We start from the raw sequence: 18,483 nt of genomic DNA, 5'->3' as shown, positions 1-18,483 counted from the left end.
CAATAGCATCAAAACTATACTTATTTTGAATGAATAGCTCTATTACACTTCATTGTAAAATGCACATAGGGCCAATATTCTGAGAAAGGCAGTAACTTTACTTTGGTAGAATGAGACAATATAAAAAACGAGACCGGGGGGAGGGGGAATAGCTTTTACGTAAAGAACTTTTTTAATGAAGAAAATTTCTAGAAGTTTAAGAAACTAACTTGCTAGCAGGAGGAGCCGCTCTCCTTCCACTTGCTCAGCTGAACCAGAAAACTCCACTGTTGCGCAGCACAAATTAAGTGCCTGGCTAGCCTGTGATATTACTGTCTGTTGTTTCGTTACCTGAAAGCCATATTATGAAGGTATAGTTAAAAAATGAACATACATAAAGTTTGTATTTCACATTTCTTCAAGCTTTACCTCATCTAGCAAAGTTGAAATCTTACTCCTCACAGTATTTCTATCATCTGCTGGAAAACTGATACTCTCTTCAGAATCGTATGAAACGGTGGATCTGACTTCTGGTCTCCGGATTATTTGTCTAACTGGTGTTGTTTTCACTCCCTGTAAACACAATACTTCTGTAAGAATTATCAGTAGAATCAAATTGAAACAAATGGGTAGTTTCTAGTGGTGCTACAATTTTATTGACTTCTATTGCTAAGAAATTTGTTTTACTAAATACATGCTTAAGAAAATGCAAAATACTACTTTAAAATGTATGTCCACAAAGCCAAGTCGAGGGAAATCATGAACTACTCTAATTCTCGCATGTTTAGAAGGACTTGTATATGACAACAACAACAACAACAACAACAACAACTACTACTACTACTACTACTACTACTACTACTACTACTACTCCTTGATAACATCACATTTCTAATGTTCTGATAAGCATTCTTGCTAAATGCATTAAACAGAAATAGTTGCACACATTTTATATTGACATTCAAAAAGCAGTTGACAAATCTGATGCTAACAGACTGTGAGCACATTGTTGTGCATAGCTGTAAATTCTCTTTGAAAATATTAATGAACATTATCATTTGTACACACAGTACAAAATTTAAAGATACTTCTCAGGCACACAGTGTAAATTTGGAAGATGCGTTTAAACAAAATAATTATGTCTATATTAACCAGATGAAAGTAGGCTATCTCGGAATGGAAAAAGGCAAATATTGTTTCAAAAGGCTACAGGGGAGATTAATGGCATGAGGATTGACATGGCTGAAACCAAATGACAATAATCAGAACAAGCATTGTTGGTTTAAAATTGCCTCCACAATAAAAAGCCATTTACTTTATCATTTTAAGTCCACGAAAATCACATTTAAACCAGGTAAACAATTTCAAAGCAAAACTGTACATACCATGTTCTGCTGTCTTCTGTAAAAACTAACAGTGTGCATAAGAGGCAGCTGCTGATCACCATCGACCACATGGTCTGGTAGGCAGCTCTCTTCATCCATTTGCTCAAAGTGACCACGATTATATCTGAAGCTTTGACAGTGGGTTGACGTAGGACTGTAGTCTTTCTCTGGTGTCCTGTGCTTACTTGGGCTGTTGCTTTTTACTGTTTGCATTAACTTCTGTAAGGATTTGGATAGTATGGTTTGATTTAACATTTGGGTTACAGAGCACTTATTCAAGAAAATATTTTATATTTGTATCAAGCAAATCAATACATAAAGGCAGTGATAATACTTCATAACTTACATTTGAAACTTAAATGGAGTTTGGGGGTTACTTCAGTTTCCAGAATAAAACCTGTATCTGGAGTTATACGACGGAACTTCCGATGTAAAAAGAAACTTTTCTACCACTGACATGATCAGGGCAAAACTCTACCAAGCTGAAGATGTGGTAATGCAGACAAAAGACTATTCGATAGCTACCAACCACAAAAACAGAATAGGTAATTGTATTATCACAATCAATCTTGCTTCAACATTTAGTTAGCTATCTTTCTCCTCATTTTTAAGTCCATTTCCTCCTGACAGATGCTTGCTGGAATAGGGCTGACGCCTTTGCAGACTGTTTCTTCACTATTTTGTGATAGCATTTTACATTATTGCACCTTTTTATGCGCTAAATCCAAAAGATCTTTATAGTCTTCACTATATTCATGTCTCAAAAGAGACAAAACAGCAGAAAAAATAGCTATGCAATAACACTGTTAATTACTCTAGAGACAATTTTACACTCTTAATACAGTTCTGCACTATCACCTAGTGAACAAAATACAAGGTTACATAATATCAAACCAAATTCTTATTGCATTACAGATTTATTAGCAGACAACCTGGCATATTTAAGAAGAAATTGTCTGAAGTGAAAGTATCTTTTGTTATACCTCAAAGGAGTGTTAAGCTTTTTCTGTTCACTACATATATGAGCATGTAATCGGAAAAATTTAGAGGGCAACGACAAAATAAACCTAAGCACATCAAAAGCAGCTTATTTCAGTTCTGGAAATCATATGCACGTATAACAAATGCTAAGTTGCATTTTTGTACAGACTCAACTTTAAATACCAGGTCCTCATAAGGCTAGCTAGTTAAGACAGTACAGAGGTCACAGTAATGTGTGGGCACACCACCTCCAATAGGACTTTATCTAGATCAGCACTGTGCTGTTAAACAAAAATTCAGGTTAAGGACTGGTTTACCTTTAGGAAAAGCAGATTCCAGAATAAGGTCAATGGAGAGCCTTGGGAAAGCTAATCAACCCATAAAGGACATAGCTTACTAAACACTTATAGGACCAAACTTTTGGTATGGCCAATCAGTGCAGGACCCTTACCAGGTAACATTAATACGGAAAAAGGAACATGCAAATACATAATGATTTTTAATCTTGATTTCAGTTAATAAATGTGACAGTATCACAGAAATGCTCACATTGGTGACATAAGTGCATCAAAGGAAGGTTTACCGTCAAAATTTTAAAAAGGTCAGTCCAAGAAGAATAAAGTTACATCCATCCGCATATATCTTAAAAGATGATCATGATGTTAAAGTGAAATACTCAAGCTCGTGCAGAGGCTCACTGACAGCTGTTCTTCCTGCACACCATTTGTAATAAACTCTACATTTTTAATGTACTTTAAGTATCTTTTGTCATAGCATAAGATGGCAGGCAAAATTGGTGAAGAACATTTGTAAATAAGCCATAGTTTTGTAAACAACAAAGCTTTATTAGTTTTTGTCCAATGAAAACTGTAAATTCACAAGCAGCACATTTATATGGGTTAGTTGAATTTTCAACAGTACATCTATTACTCTTGTGACTGCAGACAACATAACGAAGCTAAAGTTATGAACAATGACCAATGAAAACAATGGAAAATCCAGAATAGAACAACAACATGAATTAAAATAGACCACTACTCACCACACAGGAGAGAGGCCACACCCCCCCCCCTCCATCATATTGAGAGATGACTGTGTGTGTGTGTGCGTGTGTGTGTGTGTTGGGGGAGGGGGAAGGAGAGAGAGAAGGGGGGAGAGAGAGAAGGGGGGAGAGAGAGGGGGGGTGGAGAGAGAGGGGGGAGAGAGAGGGGGGAGAGAGAGGGGGGAGAGAGGGGGGCAGAGAGAGGGGGGCAGAGAGAGGGGGGGAGAGAGAGGGGGGGAGAGAGAGGGGGGAGAGAGAGGGGGGAGAGAGAGGGGGGAGAGGGGGGGAGAGGGGGGGGGAGAGGGGGGAGAGGGGGTGAGAGGGGTGAGAGGGGGGAGAGGGGGAGAGGGGGGAGAGGGGGGAGAGGGGGAGAGGGGGGAGAGGGGGGGAGAGGGGGGAGAGGGGGGGAGAGGGGGGAGAGGGGGAGAGGGGGAAAAGGGGGGGGGAGAGGGGGGGAGAGGGGGGGAGAGGGGGGGAGAGAGGGGGGGGAGAGAGAGAGAGAGAGATATCAGTTAATGTTATAAGCACTTTTTTGTATATTCCAGGATAACAGACAGTATGTGCCAACTTAAGACCTGCAGCGAAACTGCGGAACAAATCACTGCGGAACAAATCACTGCTCATTTTCTAACACAGCAACAATGCTGCAAAAAGAAATTTGTTTGCAGCAACTAGGGCTACAGTGCTGCCACTTTCACTCTCACTGAAAATCTACTTTTGTGACCAATCTCACATCGTCGGTATGCAATATACGCCTTTGGTTATGACATTATGCTGTAGTAGTTTTACTGTTCACAATGGCAAGTAATTTTAAACTTCCTGTTCTCAATGGTTCCAATAAATTTAAAATTAAAAAAACTCACTGAGGAATGGTGTTAGTGGATCAAACTTAGCTTGGGAATTTATGAAAAGGAAAGTTGCTACTCACCACATAGCGGAGATGCTGAGTCGCACATAGGCACACCAAAATGACTGTTCCAAATAAACCTTTCGGCCTGTAAGCTCTTCATCACACACACACACACACACACACACACACACACACACACACACACACAGCTGCAGTCTAAGGCAACTGTAGCCACACTGAAAGCAGCAGCACCAGTGCATAATGGGAGTGGTGACTGGATGAGGTTAAGGAGGAGGCTGGGGCAGGGAATTTCTGAATTGTGGAGATGGGAACTTTCTCAACAACATATCTCACGTTCTTGTAACTGCCCTGGCCTCAATCTTTGTTTGTCACTGTCCTCACCCATTCAGCCTATCACTGCACCCAATCTTTTCACTTCTCTCCTTTTCCGCTACCCCATCTCCCCACCTCTCCCCTGCCCTCTGTCTAACCTCCCAACTGCACAGCCGGCCGAAGTGGCCGTGCGGTTAAAGGCGCTGCAGTCTGGAACCGCAAGACCGCTACGGTCGCAGGTTCGAATCCTGCCTCGGGCATGGATGTTTGTGATGTCCTTAGGTTAGTTAGGTCTAAGTTCTAGGGGACTAATGACCTCAGCAGTTGAGTCCCATAGTGCTCAGAGCCATTTGAACCAATTTGAACCCAACTGCACATAGCCGTCCTACCCTCTCCAGCTCGTCCCTCCGCGCTCCCTAGCAGCACTGCACTACCCGCCATCCCTTCCTTACTATTCCTCCCCCTCCCCGCCCCAGCCTCCTCCTTACCCCGTCACCACTCCCATCACGCACTGGTGCTGCTGCTTGCAATGTGGCTGCAGTTGCCTTAGACTGTAGTCTTGTGTGTGTGTGTGTGTGTATTTTTGACAAAGGCCTTACAGACCGAAAGCTTTATTTGGAACAGTCTTTTTCTTGTGCCATCTGCAACTCAGTATCTCCGCTTTCCTTTTCATAATATCGTTACATTCCATCCTGGATTTTCCATTATTAGCTTGGGAATATGTAACTGAATATACAAAAATTATGGACATGAAAAAATAACACCGATTATATAACACAAAACAGTGCGTATACTTGACGACGAGGATGGAAACTTGCAAATAAAATTATAAAAATGGCAGAAAATGGTTTAGATATTGCAGTTTACATATGGTTCATCCACATCTACAGCCTCATACTACCAATAAGTGGCCTTTGGATTTGTGAACAAAAAACTGGAAGAAAGGGGCTGACACTTATGGGTTTTTAATCTAGCACAGAAAAAACATACTGGACATTCAGTGAGAAAAACTATCAGTAGATACTGAAACAGCTGAACTAAAAAAGCTGTCTCTTAAAACCACTAAAAACAAGATAAATAATGAGGGTTGTAATAAAAAAATCTTTTACTGAAAAAATACTGACAAAATCCCTAGTTTCAATTTATGAAATTGCATCATTGTGAGATGAAATGAAACATCATGTGGCTAGGGCCTCCCATCGGGTAGACCTGTTGTCTGGTGCAAGTCTTTCGGGTGCGGAGAAAATCTCCGACCCAGCCAGGAATCGAACCCGGGCTCCTTGACATGACAGTCCGTCGCACTGGCCACTCAGCTCTCGTGGCGGACATCATTGTGAGATGATTCTTGGATGGGTGAAGTGAGATAAGTGATAAATAAATAAATAAATAAATAAATAACCAGGTTTTAAAGCATCCAAGTCTTGTGTCACTGGTATGATATGTGGAAATGCTACAAGATCACAGAGGTTAACTTCACTCATCATAAGCAAGCCTAAAAATCTGCAATACTTTAAGGGAACTGAAAAATCATTGGTCACCTACAAAAGACAGAAGAATACATGGATGGATACAAGCTTTTTTACAGAACGGTACACAGTATTTAACCCTTAACCCTCGGTTAATTGGGCGGAGTACAAATGTACTCCACTGTTGTTCTAAACGTTATTTTCTTATTTTTGGCAAGAGTGGCAGGGCTAAAATTCTCAGAGTCTGGCATTCTTGTTCTAACCTGTACCTACGGTAAGGCCGTGCCCTACGTGAGAGACAGAACCGACTGACAGTGAGCGACTTCTGGATATGCGACACTCCAGCGACAAGCAGCAGCATCGGGCGAACAGCTCGGGTGTCCTGCGTGCGAGCGACCATGTTGCGCTACAAAATGGCTGCTTAGAGCCAACCGGCTGTTTCTATAAAACTGTAGAATACTGTAGATGGAGAGTAAGGCTACAAAATTAGGTTTATTGAAGAAAAGAAAGCGAAAAGAAATGTTGTGTATGAAATTTACAAAAGGAGGAATCTCCATGGAGAATTTCATAAATATCATCAACTACGATCACCAGACAAATTCTTCGAATACATGTGAATGAGCAGAGGAGCATTCGACTATCTCATCAATAAATTAAAGACGAATGTTTTTTACATGATCAAGAACTTTCAATAGCCAATAAATGCGGAAGAATGACTCACTACATGACTGACTACCCTAAATACGCACATATACATACAGATTGGCAATGGCAAACGAGAGCTAGCTGTGGTGTAGCGGCAGCGTTGCAGATTGTGATTACGGCTTGGAAAGGTCATGGATTTGATCCCACGTACTTTTTTAATATTTTAACTGACTCAGTTACAATTCTGTATACTAAGTTCTTTGTATACTGTTTACACTGCATCGCTAAGTACATTTTTAACATATTGCCAAAGAACTTCATCTTTAAGAGTATACACACCTATCCCAGTATATTACACACAGATTAAATTCCTAATAAATTACAAGGAACCATGAAATTTTACAGATTTTTGATGTTGGGAACGTAATTCATCAGCAGTCAGTGTTAAGGCCAAGCGTTTCAATTAATCTAAATAGTCTGTAAAAGTAGAGCATACAAAATTTTTGAAAAGAAAGTCAAACGTTTTGTGAAATGATTTGTCTAAAAGAATGAAATAAAAATATTTGGGAAACGTTTGGTGCACCTCATTTTCTGTTCATGATTTTGAGCATCATTCAAAGACACGTAGAAAGTGTCTCTGATCTACATATTTCTTTTATACAGATCATTTCATAAACTATTTGACCAATTTCTTTCATTTTTTTATTTTCAAGTTTTATTCAGAAAGCATGATCTTACTGACTCCTTGTTTGCCTTCCTAATGTTTTCTGTTGTCGAAAACCCTAACTTTGGTACTTGATTCGAAGGAAGTCTTTTCGACATTTAAATACCGCACCAATGTATCTTTTTATGTGCAAAATAGCTTGGCCTTGAACAGATGAAATTTTTTACTTTTCATTTACATAGCTTGGCTGTAGCTTTTCATGAAATACTTCAATTTTTCCTCAACTCATTAATTAAGTTTTTGTTAATTACCATGATTACTTTCAAGCAGTTAAATATTTTCATGCACAACTAGACCTCATGCTGGTCACTTTGATACCACGTTTACCTGTTTTTCTCTCTCTGTTTGGCTATGAAAATTCGGAAAATCCTCATGGTGTAATTTATAGGGAGTCTTGTTTTTGCTCTGCTCATGTAATTACAAAACCGTATCAAGTGTTAATCATATGATAAAATACTCCTTTCTGTGTGCTATCATTTCCAAAAATCGTTGTTTCGATATCTTGATCCGTTGATGAGATATGACGATTTTTACGACCACTTGATACCCGAAGCGCAGTAAAGGTTCGGACGTGCCGCGAACGACCTGTCTGCGGATATAACAACCAATACCTCAAGAATGAAGAGAGATGTCATTCCGGTCTCAACTTTAAATACAGTTTAGATATATTGGTTACATTTCATACACAATAATGTATGACCTTGAACGAATTATATGGAAAGTCTACACAATGTGATTTTACCTCTGCAAATTCTTAAAAATTTCGTGCAGCCCTGTACTCAATTTCGTGCAGCACAGTAACTATGACGAAAAATGAAAATAAATTCAGATCTTTATCGTTTAAAGATATCAAGCTATAAGATGCGGAATAATCAAATTTTTTCGCTGAACGGTTTTCTTAAAATTGGATGTTAAGTAATTCATAGCTGACATCGCGTCTGCTCCACTGCTTTGCCGAGAAGACACATGGCTGTCGCTCTCTGTCGCACGTGCTGCAGCAACAAGATTCAAACATGTTTGGATTCAAACGTCGCCAGTTGCAGCGGGAGACAGGCAGCGACACAGCTGTCGCTCACGTAGGACACTTCCGTAACTATACCTGGGGTTCTGTTTTGTCGCCTGAAGCTGTTGCGCGTTGTCGGTTGCTTCTGTCGCTCACACAGGATGCGGCCAAGTGGCATGCGCTGTCCTGCACATATCTTCTCACAGGAAAGTCTTGAGTGTTCTCAGTCGTGTTTGGCGTACACGTCAAAGATTTACTGTCCTACACTCGTACTCTCTGCTGGAAATATCACTTTGCCATGAAGAAAAATGATCCTAATCCTACTCCTAATGATCCAACTTCCTAAGACACTATCCAAATTGAACCCTGCCTGGAACAGTTCCGTCCTCCATCATAGTGGGACCCACCTCCTCTACCTCAAAATCACCCTCTCCAAACCTTCCAGGAATTTCTGACTTCCAGCCTTGCCTCTCAATCCTTCTTAAAAAACCTTAATCCTACCCCCAACATCACCACTGCTGAAGCCCAGGCTATCCGTGATCTGAAGGCTGACCGGTCCATCGTCATTCTTCCGGCGGACAAGGGTTCCACGACCGTGGTACTTGATCGTCGGGGAGTATGTGGCCGAGGGACTGCGTCAGCTTTCAGACAACACCACATACAAAGTTTGCCAAGGTAATCCCATTCCTGACGTCCAGGCGGAGCTTCAAGGAATCCTCAGAACCTTAGGCCCCCTGCATAACCTTTCACCTGACTCCATCAACCTCCTGACCCCTCCGACACCCCGCACCCCTACCCTCTACCTTCTTCCTAAAATTCACAAACCCAATCATCCCGGCCGCCCCATTGTAGCTGGTTACCAAGCCCCCACAGAACATATCTCTGCCTACGTAGATCAACACCTTCAACCCATTACATGCAGTCTCCCATCCTTCATCAAAGACACCAACCACTTTCTCGAACGCCTGGAATCCTTACCCAGTCTGTTACCCCCGGAAACCATCCTTGTAACCACTGATGCCACTTCCTTATACACAAATATTCCGCAAGTCCAGGGCCTCGCTGCGATGGAGCACTTCCTTTCACGCCGATCACCTGCCACCCTACCGAAAACCTCTTTCCTCATTACCTCAGCCAGCTTCATCCTGACCCACAACTTCTTCTCTTTTGAAGGCCAGACATACCAACAATTAAAGGGAACAGCCATGGGTACCAGGATGGCCCCCTCGTACGCCAACCTATTCATGGGTCGCTTAGAGGAAGCCTTCTTGGTTACCCAGGTCTGCCAACCCAAAGTTTGGTACAGATTTACTGATGACATCTTCATGATCTGGACTCACAGTGAAGAAGAACTCCAGAATTTCCTCTCCAACCTCAACTCCTTTGGTTCCATCAGATTCACCTGGTCCTACTCCAAATCCCACTCCACTTTCCTTGACGTTGACCTCCATCTGTCCAATGGCCAGCTTCACACGTCCGTCCACATCAAACCCACCAACAAGCAACAGTACCTCCATTATGACAGCTGCCACCCATTCCACATCAAACAGTCCCTTCCCTACAGCCTAGGTCTTCGTGGCAAACGAATCTGCTCTAGTCCGGAATCCCTGAACCATTACACCAACAACCTGACAACAGCTTTCACATCCCGCAACTACCCTCCCGACCTGGTACAGAAGCAAATAACCATAGCCACTTCCTCATCCCCTCAAACCCAGAACCTCCCACAGAAGAACCACAAAAGTGCCCCACTTGTGACAGGATACTTTCCGGGACTGGACCAGACTCTGAATGTGGCTCTCCAGCAGGGATACGACTTCCTCAAATCCTGCCCTGAAATGAGATCCATCCTTCATGAAATCCTCCCCACTCCACCAAGAGTGTCTTTCCGCCGTCCACCTAACCTTCGTAACCTGTTAGTTCATCCCTATGAAATCCCCAAACCACCTTCCCTACCCTCTGGCTCCTACTCTTGTAACCGCCCCCGGTGTAAAACCTGTCCCATGCACCCTCCCACCACCACCTACTCCAGTCCTGTAACCCGGAAGGTGTACACAATCAAAGGCAGAGCCACGTGTGAAAGCACCCAAGTGATTTACCAACTGACCTGCCTACACTGTGACGCATTCTATGTGGGAATGACCAGCAACGAACTGTCCATTCGCATGAATGGACACAGGCAGACAGTGTTTGTTGGTAATGAGGATCACCCTGTGGCTAAACATGCCTTGGTGCACGGCCAGCACATCTTGGCACAGTGTTACACCGTCCGGGTTGTCTGGATACTTCCCACTAGAGATGGGAACTTGCTCTTCAATATGTCCTCTCTTCCTGTTACCCACCAGGCCTCAATCTCCGCTAATTTCAAGTTGCCGCCACTCACACCACCTGTCATTCAACAACATCTTTGCCTCTGCACTTCCGCCTCGACTGACATCTCTGCCCAAACTCTTTGTCTTTAAACATGTCTGCTTGTGTCTGTATATGTGTGTGTGTGTGTGTGTGTGTGTGTGTGTGTGTGTGTGTGTGTGTGTGCGCGCGCTCGTGTGCGCGCGCGCGCGCGCGTGTGTATACCCGTCCTTTTTTCCCACTAAGGTAAGTCTTTCCGCTCCCGGGATTGGAATGACTCCTTACCCTCTCCCTTAAAACCCACATCCTTTCGTCTTTCCCTCTCCTTCCCTCTTTCCTGATGAGGCATTCAACAACTAGCGCTGCTTGTAAGAACTGTACATCATTTCTTATTGTACGTATCTAGTGTGATTACTTTTTTAGTGTATTATGAGCTTTTTCATTAAAGTTATTTTGAATAGTTTAATTACTTCTTGTGTAATGTAGTATGTTGTGAGTAATAAATGGGTGAAGTGACAAAAACTCATTCTGCGTGTAAAAAATTAAATGTTTAATTCCTACCCTCGTTTCAAAAGTATTAGTAATGAATTTACTCATGCATCGTAAAGGATGTAAAAAACAAATAAAATAATGAAATAGAGAAGAAATGTATTTTTAACACAAAAAAGTGGTGGAGTACATTTGTACTCCGTGCGAGTATCTGTGTCCTCAAATCCCCTGCGAGTAGTGGAGGGTTAAGGGAAAAGTAGGAACTTACACCTGAGAATTATGGAAATGTTTTTTTGTTTATTGATAACTTCCTAAGTTATGCCTAGTACATTTAACTGGAAAGAGAAAATATATAGTTTAAATATATAGATTAGGTTTTCCCCATCTCGCCATCCAGAAATTACATTTGCCTCCCAATTGATGAACCAGAGAATTAGTGAAAGCTTCAAATGCTATTACATAAGGGCACTGTTGTGTATAGTTCCCATTAGGAAAATGTGATTAGCAATATGTGTTACCTGATGAGCACTGTCAATAAAACATTTGCTATACATCTTCAAATATAGTCTACAGAATCTCTGACATGTCAGAAAAAAGGGCCCATCCAAAGCGAAGAAAAAGATCCTATTCACGCAGTATCTTCCTCTCGAAACACCAAAACTCAGAAAAGGAACATTAAAATACAACTGGAATGGTGGCAGATATGCAATTACTGTGTTTGGTAGTCAAAACGGGTCCAGAAAAGGGAGGAGGAGATATGATAATTATGCACTTACTCAATTCGATGAACATTTTGGCTGTGTTTGCAGCTTCCTCATAGCAGTTATCTTTGCTATATCTCAGCTGTCAATGAACACCTACATAATCCTACACAAAGACATACAGTTTACATTGTTAGAATAAAGAAATTACTTCAACCTATGGGACGGCAAAAGCTGAGGTGGAGAATTTCAACGTATTAGTTGTTCACTGCTGACATATTCACAGAAAAAGTCCCAGATCTCACCTGTCTCACAGGAGGCACTCATCTCCATGTCATATTAGGAATACATAGTTGGTTCATACCCAAAGTAGAGAGTAGAAAAAAATTTGACAACACATAGAATGGGATGTACCTTCTCTCATGACATGCGCAATTTCAGAGATTGTGCGTCTATACAGTTCACAGGCTTGCTTAGAAAGGCCACCTGGATCAGCCCCCTGAATGCTCTAGTGAACAGCCAAAAAAATATTATTATTTAAGCATTTGCAAACAAGTGCATGGTCTATTCTGTAACCTATATTACTGTTGCCCCGTCAATGCATTCAGTGCTACACACAACTTCTACTCATTGTGGCTTACATATTGCCCAATAAAGTACCATGTTCCATAAATTGTGTTTGTTTTTGCTATAGCAGAATGTATATTAGAAAGATAGAAGAGACTCTAGGAGGAGAGTTTATAGCAACAGGAAAAAGCATTAGGTATAGAGGGGTCCAAAATCAGATGACGATGACGAGTCTTGTTTGTGGGGTGCTCAATGCTGTGTTTATCAGCACCCATACAAATTCCGAATCTTTTCACTGTCCAGTCTCACCATTTTACCAAATGATGTTGGAAACACAAACAACCAGTCCCCAGGTGGCAAAAATCCCCGACCCAGCCGGGAATCAAAGCTGAGACCCCGTGATCCAGAGGCAGAAACACTAACAATACACCATAAACTGCAGACCAGGTCCAGAATCAATCAACTGCAAACTTGTACAGAGAAGAGCAGTTGTAACTGATGGGCTTAAATTTATAACATGATTTTCTACCAATCACCAGACTCAGTAACATCAGTCGGAGACATTCAGAGCCATTCTAAACTCAGTTATGCTTAAATACTGTATTTACTCGAATTTAAGCCGCACTCGAATCTAAGCCGCACCTGAAAAATGAGACTTGAAAGAAAGGGGGGGGAAGGGGGGGGGGGAAGAAGAAAAAAAAATTAAAAAAAAAATAAAAAAAAATCCCCCGAATCTAAGCCGCCCCTGAAATTTGAGGCTCGAAATTCAAGGGGAGAGAAAAGTTTTAGACCGCACCTCCAAATCGAAACAAAGTTGGTCCATTGTAACATGAGACCCAATTTAGATCGAATGGATGAAGATACAGCTACAGTAGTTTGGTTCGAGTTGTAAGCTTAACATTTAAGCTTTACCAAGTAGCCATTGCTATGTGTCAGGAGCTCCATCCGTATTTATACGGGTACCCTTCCTTTTTCACGTGCTTCGTCTGGTTTGAATCGATTGCTTATTTTGCTTTGATCTGATGGGTGCAGTTCTCTTTGTTATAGGTGTTTACTTCACTCTAAGCTGAAAATGCATTATTGTACTGTGTCATGCATTGTTTGTCGCATTCTGATAATGAGTGTTTACGGCCTGTCGCCCCTCGCGGCATGGCTTGCTTTTGTGCGCGGAACAGCCGCTTACGATAAAGAAAAGAACGAATTGTCTCATAAGCGAAACAATGGCAAGAGACTGCTATTTGTTGTTACTTACACTGCTGCTTTCTTTGATAATGATCAACAAGAACCAGATAATAGACTGCATATGATAGAAGATGTTCTGAACGAGAGTTTAGCGAACATTTTTCTCTGTTTGAAAATCGTTGCAGACGCCCCTTTAGTACATTACAGTCTGCACAGAAATTAGAGTCATCGTAGATTTAAAAATCTAGTCAGTTGCCGTGCTTCATTTCTGACTGTATCACTATACAGCATAAGAATAATACGAATATAAACATGACATGATATGTATATTCTTCTGTGTTTGCTCTTGTGTGACTCTAGTTTCGTAGTTTATTAGGCAGACAGGATTTAAATGAGATAGTAGCAAACACGAAATAATACATGGCATAATGTTCACATTCTTCTACCTTTTCTTTTAATTTATTTACTGACGCAGAGGTTTTGCTGCCAGTATTTATCTTTGTGCCTGCAAAGCATGCCTGTGTAGCGCTACATATATTTGACGGCAGAATTTAGTTGTGGCGGCAGCTACCAACATTTTTTAGAATTTCCGTTTACTCTGCACACGATTCTAAGCCGCAGGCGGTTTCTGGATTAGAAAAACCGGAAAAAAATGCGGCTTAGATTCGAGTAAATACGGTACCCTGAGCAAACAGTAGTTGCAGGTGGTGACTTAAGTCTGCTCAGTACTGACTGGAAAAACTTCACATATGTTACCAGCAGTAAGAACAATTCTGCGAATTAACACTGAACACTGTGACAACTGCCTCTACAACTAGTTTAATGACCCATAAGCAAAAATAGCCCTGATCTTTTTGAAAGTGTCACCACTGAGAGAGGAATTACTGACCATGATGTCCTCAAAGGAACACTGGTCCCCAAAGACAAAGATTTTTTTCAAAAAAGCTACAATTGTGTGTGTTCGGCTGAATTGATAGTCACTATCAACTTAATTAAACAACAAAATGAGAACAATATTATGAAAAGGAAAGTTGCTATTAACCACACTTCACACTGTGGCTTCAGTTGCCTGAGACAGCAGTCGTGTGAGAGTTGCATTTGCACATGTGTGTGTGTGTGTGTGTGTGTGTGTGTGTGTGTGTTTTTGATGAAGGCCTTATGGGCCGAAAGCTTTATTTGTGACAGTATTTTTGTTGCACCTATCTGTGACTCAGTATATCCGCTATATAATGAGTAGCAACTTTCCTTTTCGTAATATTGTTACATTCCATCCTGGATTTTCCACTGTTTGACAAAATGAGAACATTTAGTTCAGATCTGGCAAATACGGAAAAATTGTGGTTAAAGATGAAAGATGTTATAAACAACTGTGGGAATAGTATGTTCCAAGTAATGCAATAAATGACAGCAACAACACACACTGGTTTAAAGCAACCATTTGGAGAATATTGTTAACACAGACTACTACACTTTCATCGCAAAAGAGATGCTAGGGAAACAGAAAAGTTATAGCTAACAGTGCATCCAAAGGGCAGGACGTGTGCAATATCTAAAACAATTATTATGATCATGTCCTGGCAAAAGGTCAGATAATCCTATGAACTATTGGTCATGTGTAGAGCCAAAGTACAGGTAAAACCCTTCCATTCAATCTCTCACGGGTCCACCGGGTGTTTAAACTGTAAACCATAGCAAGAAACCAGAAATTTAAAGTTCAACATTTAAAAATGAATTTTGGCATGTGCGCGCGCGCGCGCACACACACACACACACACACACACACACACACACATATATATATATATATATATATATAACAGAGGGAAACATTCCACGTGGAAAAATATATCTAAAAAGAAAGATGATGAGACTTACCAAACAAAAGCGCTGGCAGGTCGATAGACACACAAACACAAATATACACACAAAATTCAAGCTTTCGCAACAAACTGTTGCCTCATCAGGAAAGAGGGGAAGGAGAGGGAAAGACGAAAGGATGTGGGTTTTAAGGGAGAGGATAAGGAGTCATTCCAATCCCGGGAGCGGAAAGACTTACCTTGGGGGGAAAAAAGGACAGGTATACACTCGCACACACACACACTTGTTAAAGGGTGGAGAAATTCGGGAAAATTTCGAAAAAAACTACGTGAGGATGTATTAAAAGTAGTGGTATGGTGGTGGCAGATTATGGAAATGAGGCTAACAATTGTCTGGTGGAGAAATAATGACGTTAAAAACTGTGGGAAGCGGCTAAAAATGATCGGTGATGTGAAAAAACGGAAATCGAAATAAAGCAAAAGTTATTAAAACTAGCCGAAAAGGTTGTTTAATAGCTGAAAGGAAATGTTTGTGAACTCGAAACGGTGGATTTTAGCAGTAGCGGAAGAAAAAATTTTTTTGGTTATGTTTTGGAAGTGGGTTACGTATTATTACGTATTGTTGAGTATATATCGGCGGGATAAAATTGTATAGTGGAGTACGGTAAAAAAGAGAAGGTGAATACAAAGGGAAACTACTGGCAAAACCAGAAGGAGGAAATAAGACGACAGAAAAGACTTCGAAATGTAACAGTGACAATAACAAACGTCATTGTTGGGTTCAAATTATGATATGAATATAACAGAGGGAAACATTCCACGTGGAAAAATATATCTAAAAAGAAAGATGATGAGACTTACCAAACAAAAGCGCTGGCAGGTCGATAGACACACAAACACAAATATACACACAAAATTCAAGCTTTCGCAACAAACTGTTGCCTCATCAGGAAAGAGGGGAAGGAGAGGGAAAGACGAAAGGATGTGGGTTTTAAGGGAGAGGATAAGGAGTCATTCCAATCCCGGGAGCGGAAAGACTTACCTTGGGGGGAAAAAAGGACAGGTATACACTCGCACACACACACACTTGTTAAAGGGTGGAGAAATTCGGGAAAATTTCGAAAAAAACTACGTGAGGATGTATTAAAAGTAGTGGTATGGTGGTGGCAGATTATGGAAATGAGGCTAACAATTGTCTGGTGGAGAAATAATGACGTTAAAAACTGTGGGAAGCGGCTAAAAATGATCGGTGATGTGAAAAAACGGAAATCGAAATAAAGCAAAAGTTATTAAAACTAGCCGAAAAGGTTGTTTAATAGCTGAAAGGAAATGTTTGTGAACTCGAAACGGTGGATTTTAGCAGTAGCGGAAGAAAAAATTTTTTTGGTTATGTTTTGGAAGTGGGTTACGTATTATTACGTATTGTTGAGTATATATCGGCGGGATAAAATTGTATAGTGGAGTACGGTAAAAAAGAGAAGGTGAATACAAAGGGAAACTACTGGCAAAACCAGAAGGAGGAAATAAGACGACAGAAAAGACTTCGAAATGTAACAGTGACAATAACAAACGTCATTGTTGGGTTCAAATTATGATATGAATATAACAGAGGGAAACATTCCACGTGGAAAAATATATCTAAAAAGAAAGATGATGAGACTTACCAAACAAAAGCGCTGGCAGGTCGATAGACACACAAACGAACACAAACATACACACAAAATTCAAGCTTTCGCAACAAACTGTTGCCTCATCAGGAAAGAGGGAAGGAGAGGGAAAGACGAAAGGATGTGGGTTTTAGGGGAGAGGGTAAGGAGTCATTCCAATCCCGGGAACGGAAAGACTTACCTTAGGGGGGAAAAATTGCGGGTATACACTCGCACACACACATATCCATCCACACATATACAGACACAAGCAGACATCTCACAAGCAGACATATTTGAAGACAAAGAGTTTGGGCAGAGATGTCAGTCGAGGCAGAAGTGAAGAGGCAAAGATGATGTTGAATGACAGGTGAGGTATGAGTGGCGGCAACTTGAAATTAGTGGAGATTGAGGCCTGGTGGGTAACGGGAAGAGAGGATATATTGAAGAGCAAGTTCCCATCTCCGGAGTTCGGATAGGTTGGTGTTGGTGGGAAGTATCCAGATAACGCAGACGGTGTAACACTGTGCCAAGATGTGCTGGCTGTGCACCAAGGCATGTTTAGCCACAGGGTGATCCTCATTACCAACAAACACTGTCTGCCTGTGTCCATTCATGCGAATGGACAGTTTGTTGCTGGTCATTCCCACATAGAATGCGTCACAGTGTAGGCAGCAGGTCAGTTGGTAAATCACGTGGGTGCTTTCACATGGGGCTCTGCCTTTGATCGTGTACACCCTCCGGGTTACAGGACTGGAGTAGGTGGTGGTGGGAGGGTGCATGGGACAGGTTTTACACCGGGGGCGGTTACAAGGGTAGGAGTCAGTGGGTAGGGAAGGTGGTTTGGGGATTTCATAGGGATGAACTAACAGGTTACGAAGGTTAGGTGGACGGCGGAAAGACACTCTTGGTGGAGTGGGGAGGATTTCATGAAGGATGGATCTCATTTCAGGGCAGGATTTGAGGAAGTCGTATCCCTGCTGGAAAGCCACATTCAGAATCTGATCCAGTCCCGGAAAGTATCCTGTCACAAGTGGGGCACTTTTGTGGTTCTTCTGTGGGAGGTTCTGGGTTTGAGAGGATGAGGAAGTGGCTCTGGTTATTTGCTTCTGTACCAGGTCGGGAGGGTAGTTGCGGGATGCGAAAGCTGTTGTCAGGTTGTTGGTGTAATAGTTCAGGGATTCCGGACTGGAGCAGATTCGTTTGCCACGAAGACCTAGGCTGTAGGGAAGGGACCGTTTGATGTGGAATGGGTGGCAGCTGTCATAATGGAGGTACTGTTGCTTGTTGGTGGGTTTGATGTGGACGGACGTGTGAAGCTGGC

General features: G+C 41.6%; 1 protein-coding gene across 5 annotated transcripts in view; it reads right to left on the bottom strand.

Annotated features, from left to right (window-relative positions):
* LOC126195017 (anillin-like) overlaps positions 1-18,483 on the bottom strand; it is a 171,166-nt gene that overhangs the window by 44,698 nt on the left and 107,985 nt on the right. For all 5 annotated transcript variants that reach the window (XM_049933446.1, XM_049933448.1, XM_049933447.1 and 2 more), the window contains 3 exons: positions 1,365-1,583; positions 409-552; positions 210-330 (listed from right to left, as the gene is read on the bottom strand). In XM_049933446.1, coding sequence (XP_049789403.1) covers positions 210-330; positions 409-552; positions 1,365-1,583 — 484 coding nt within the window. The remainder of the gene's footprint in view (positions 1-209; positions 331-408; positions 553-1,364; positions 1,584-18,483) is intronic.

Source organism: Schistocerca nitens, chromosome 7 (assembly GCF_023898315.1).
Source record: "Schistocerca nitens isolate TAMUIC-IGC-003100 chromosome 7, iqSchNite1.1, whole genome shotgun sequence".
Lineage (NCBI taxonomy): Eukaryota > Metazoa > Arthropoda > Insecta > Orthoptera > Acrididae > Schistocerca > Schistocerca nitens.
Note: the sequence above shows the minus strand (reverse complement) of the source record. Positions and strands in the feature narration are given on the sequence as shown.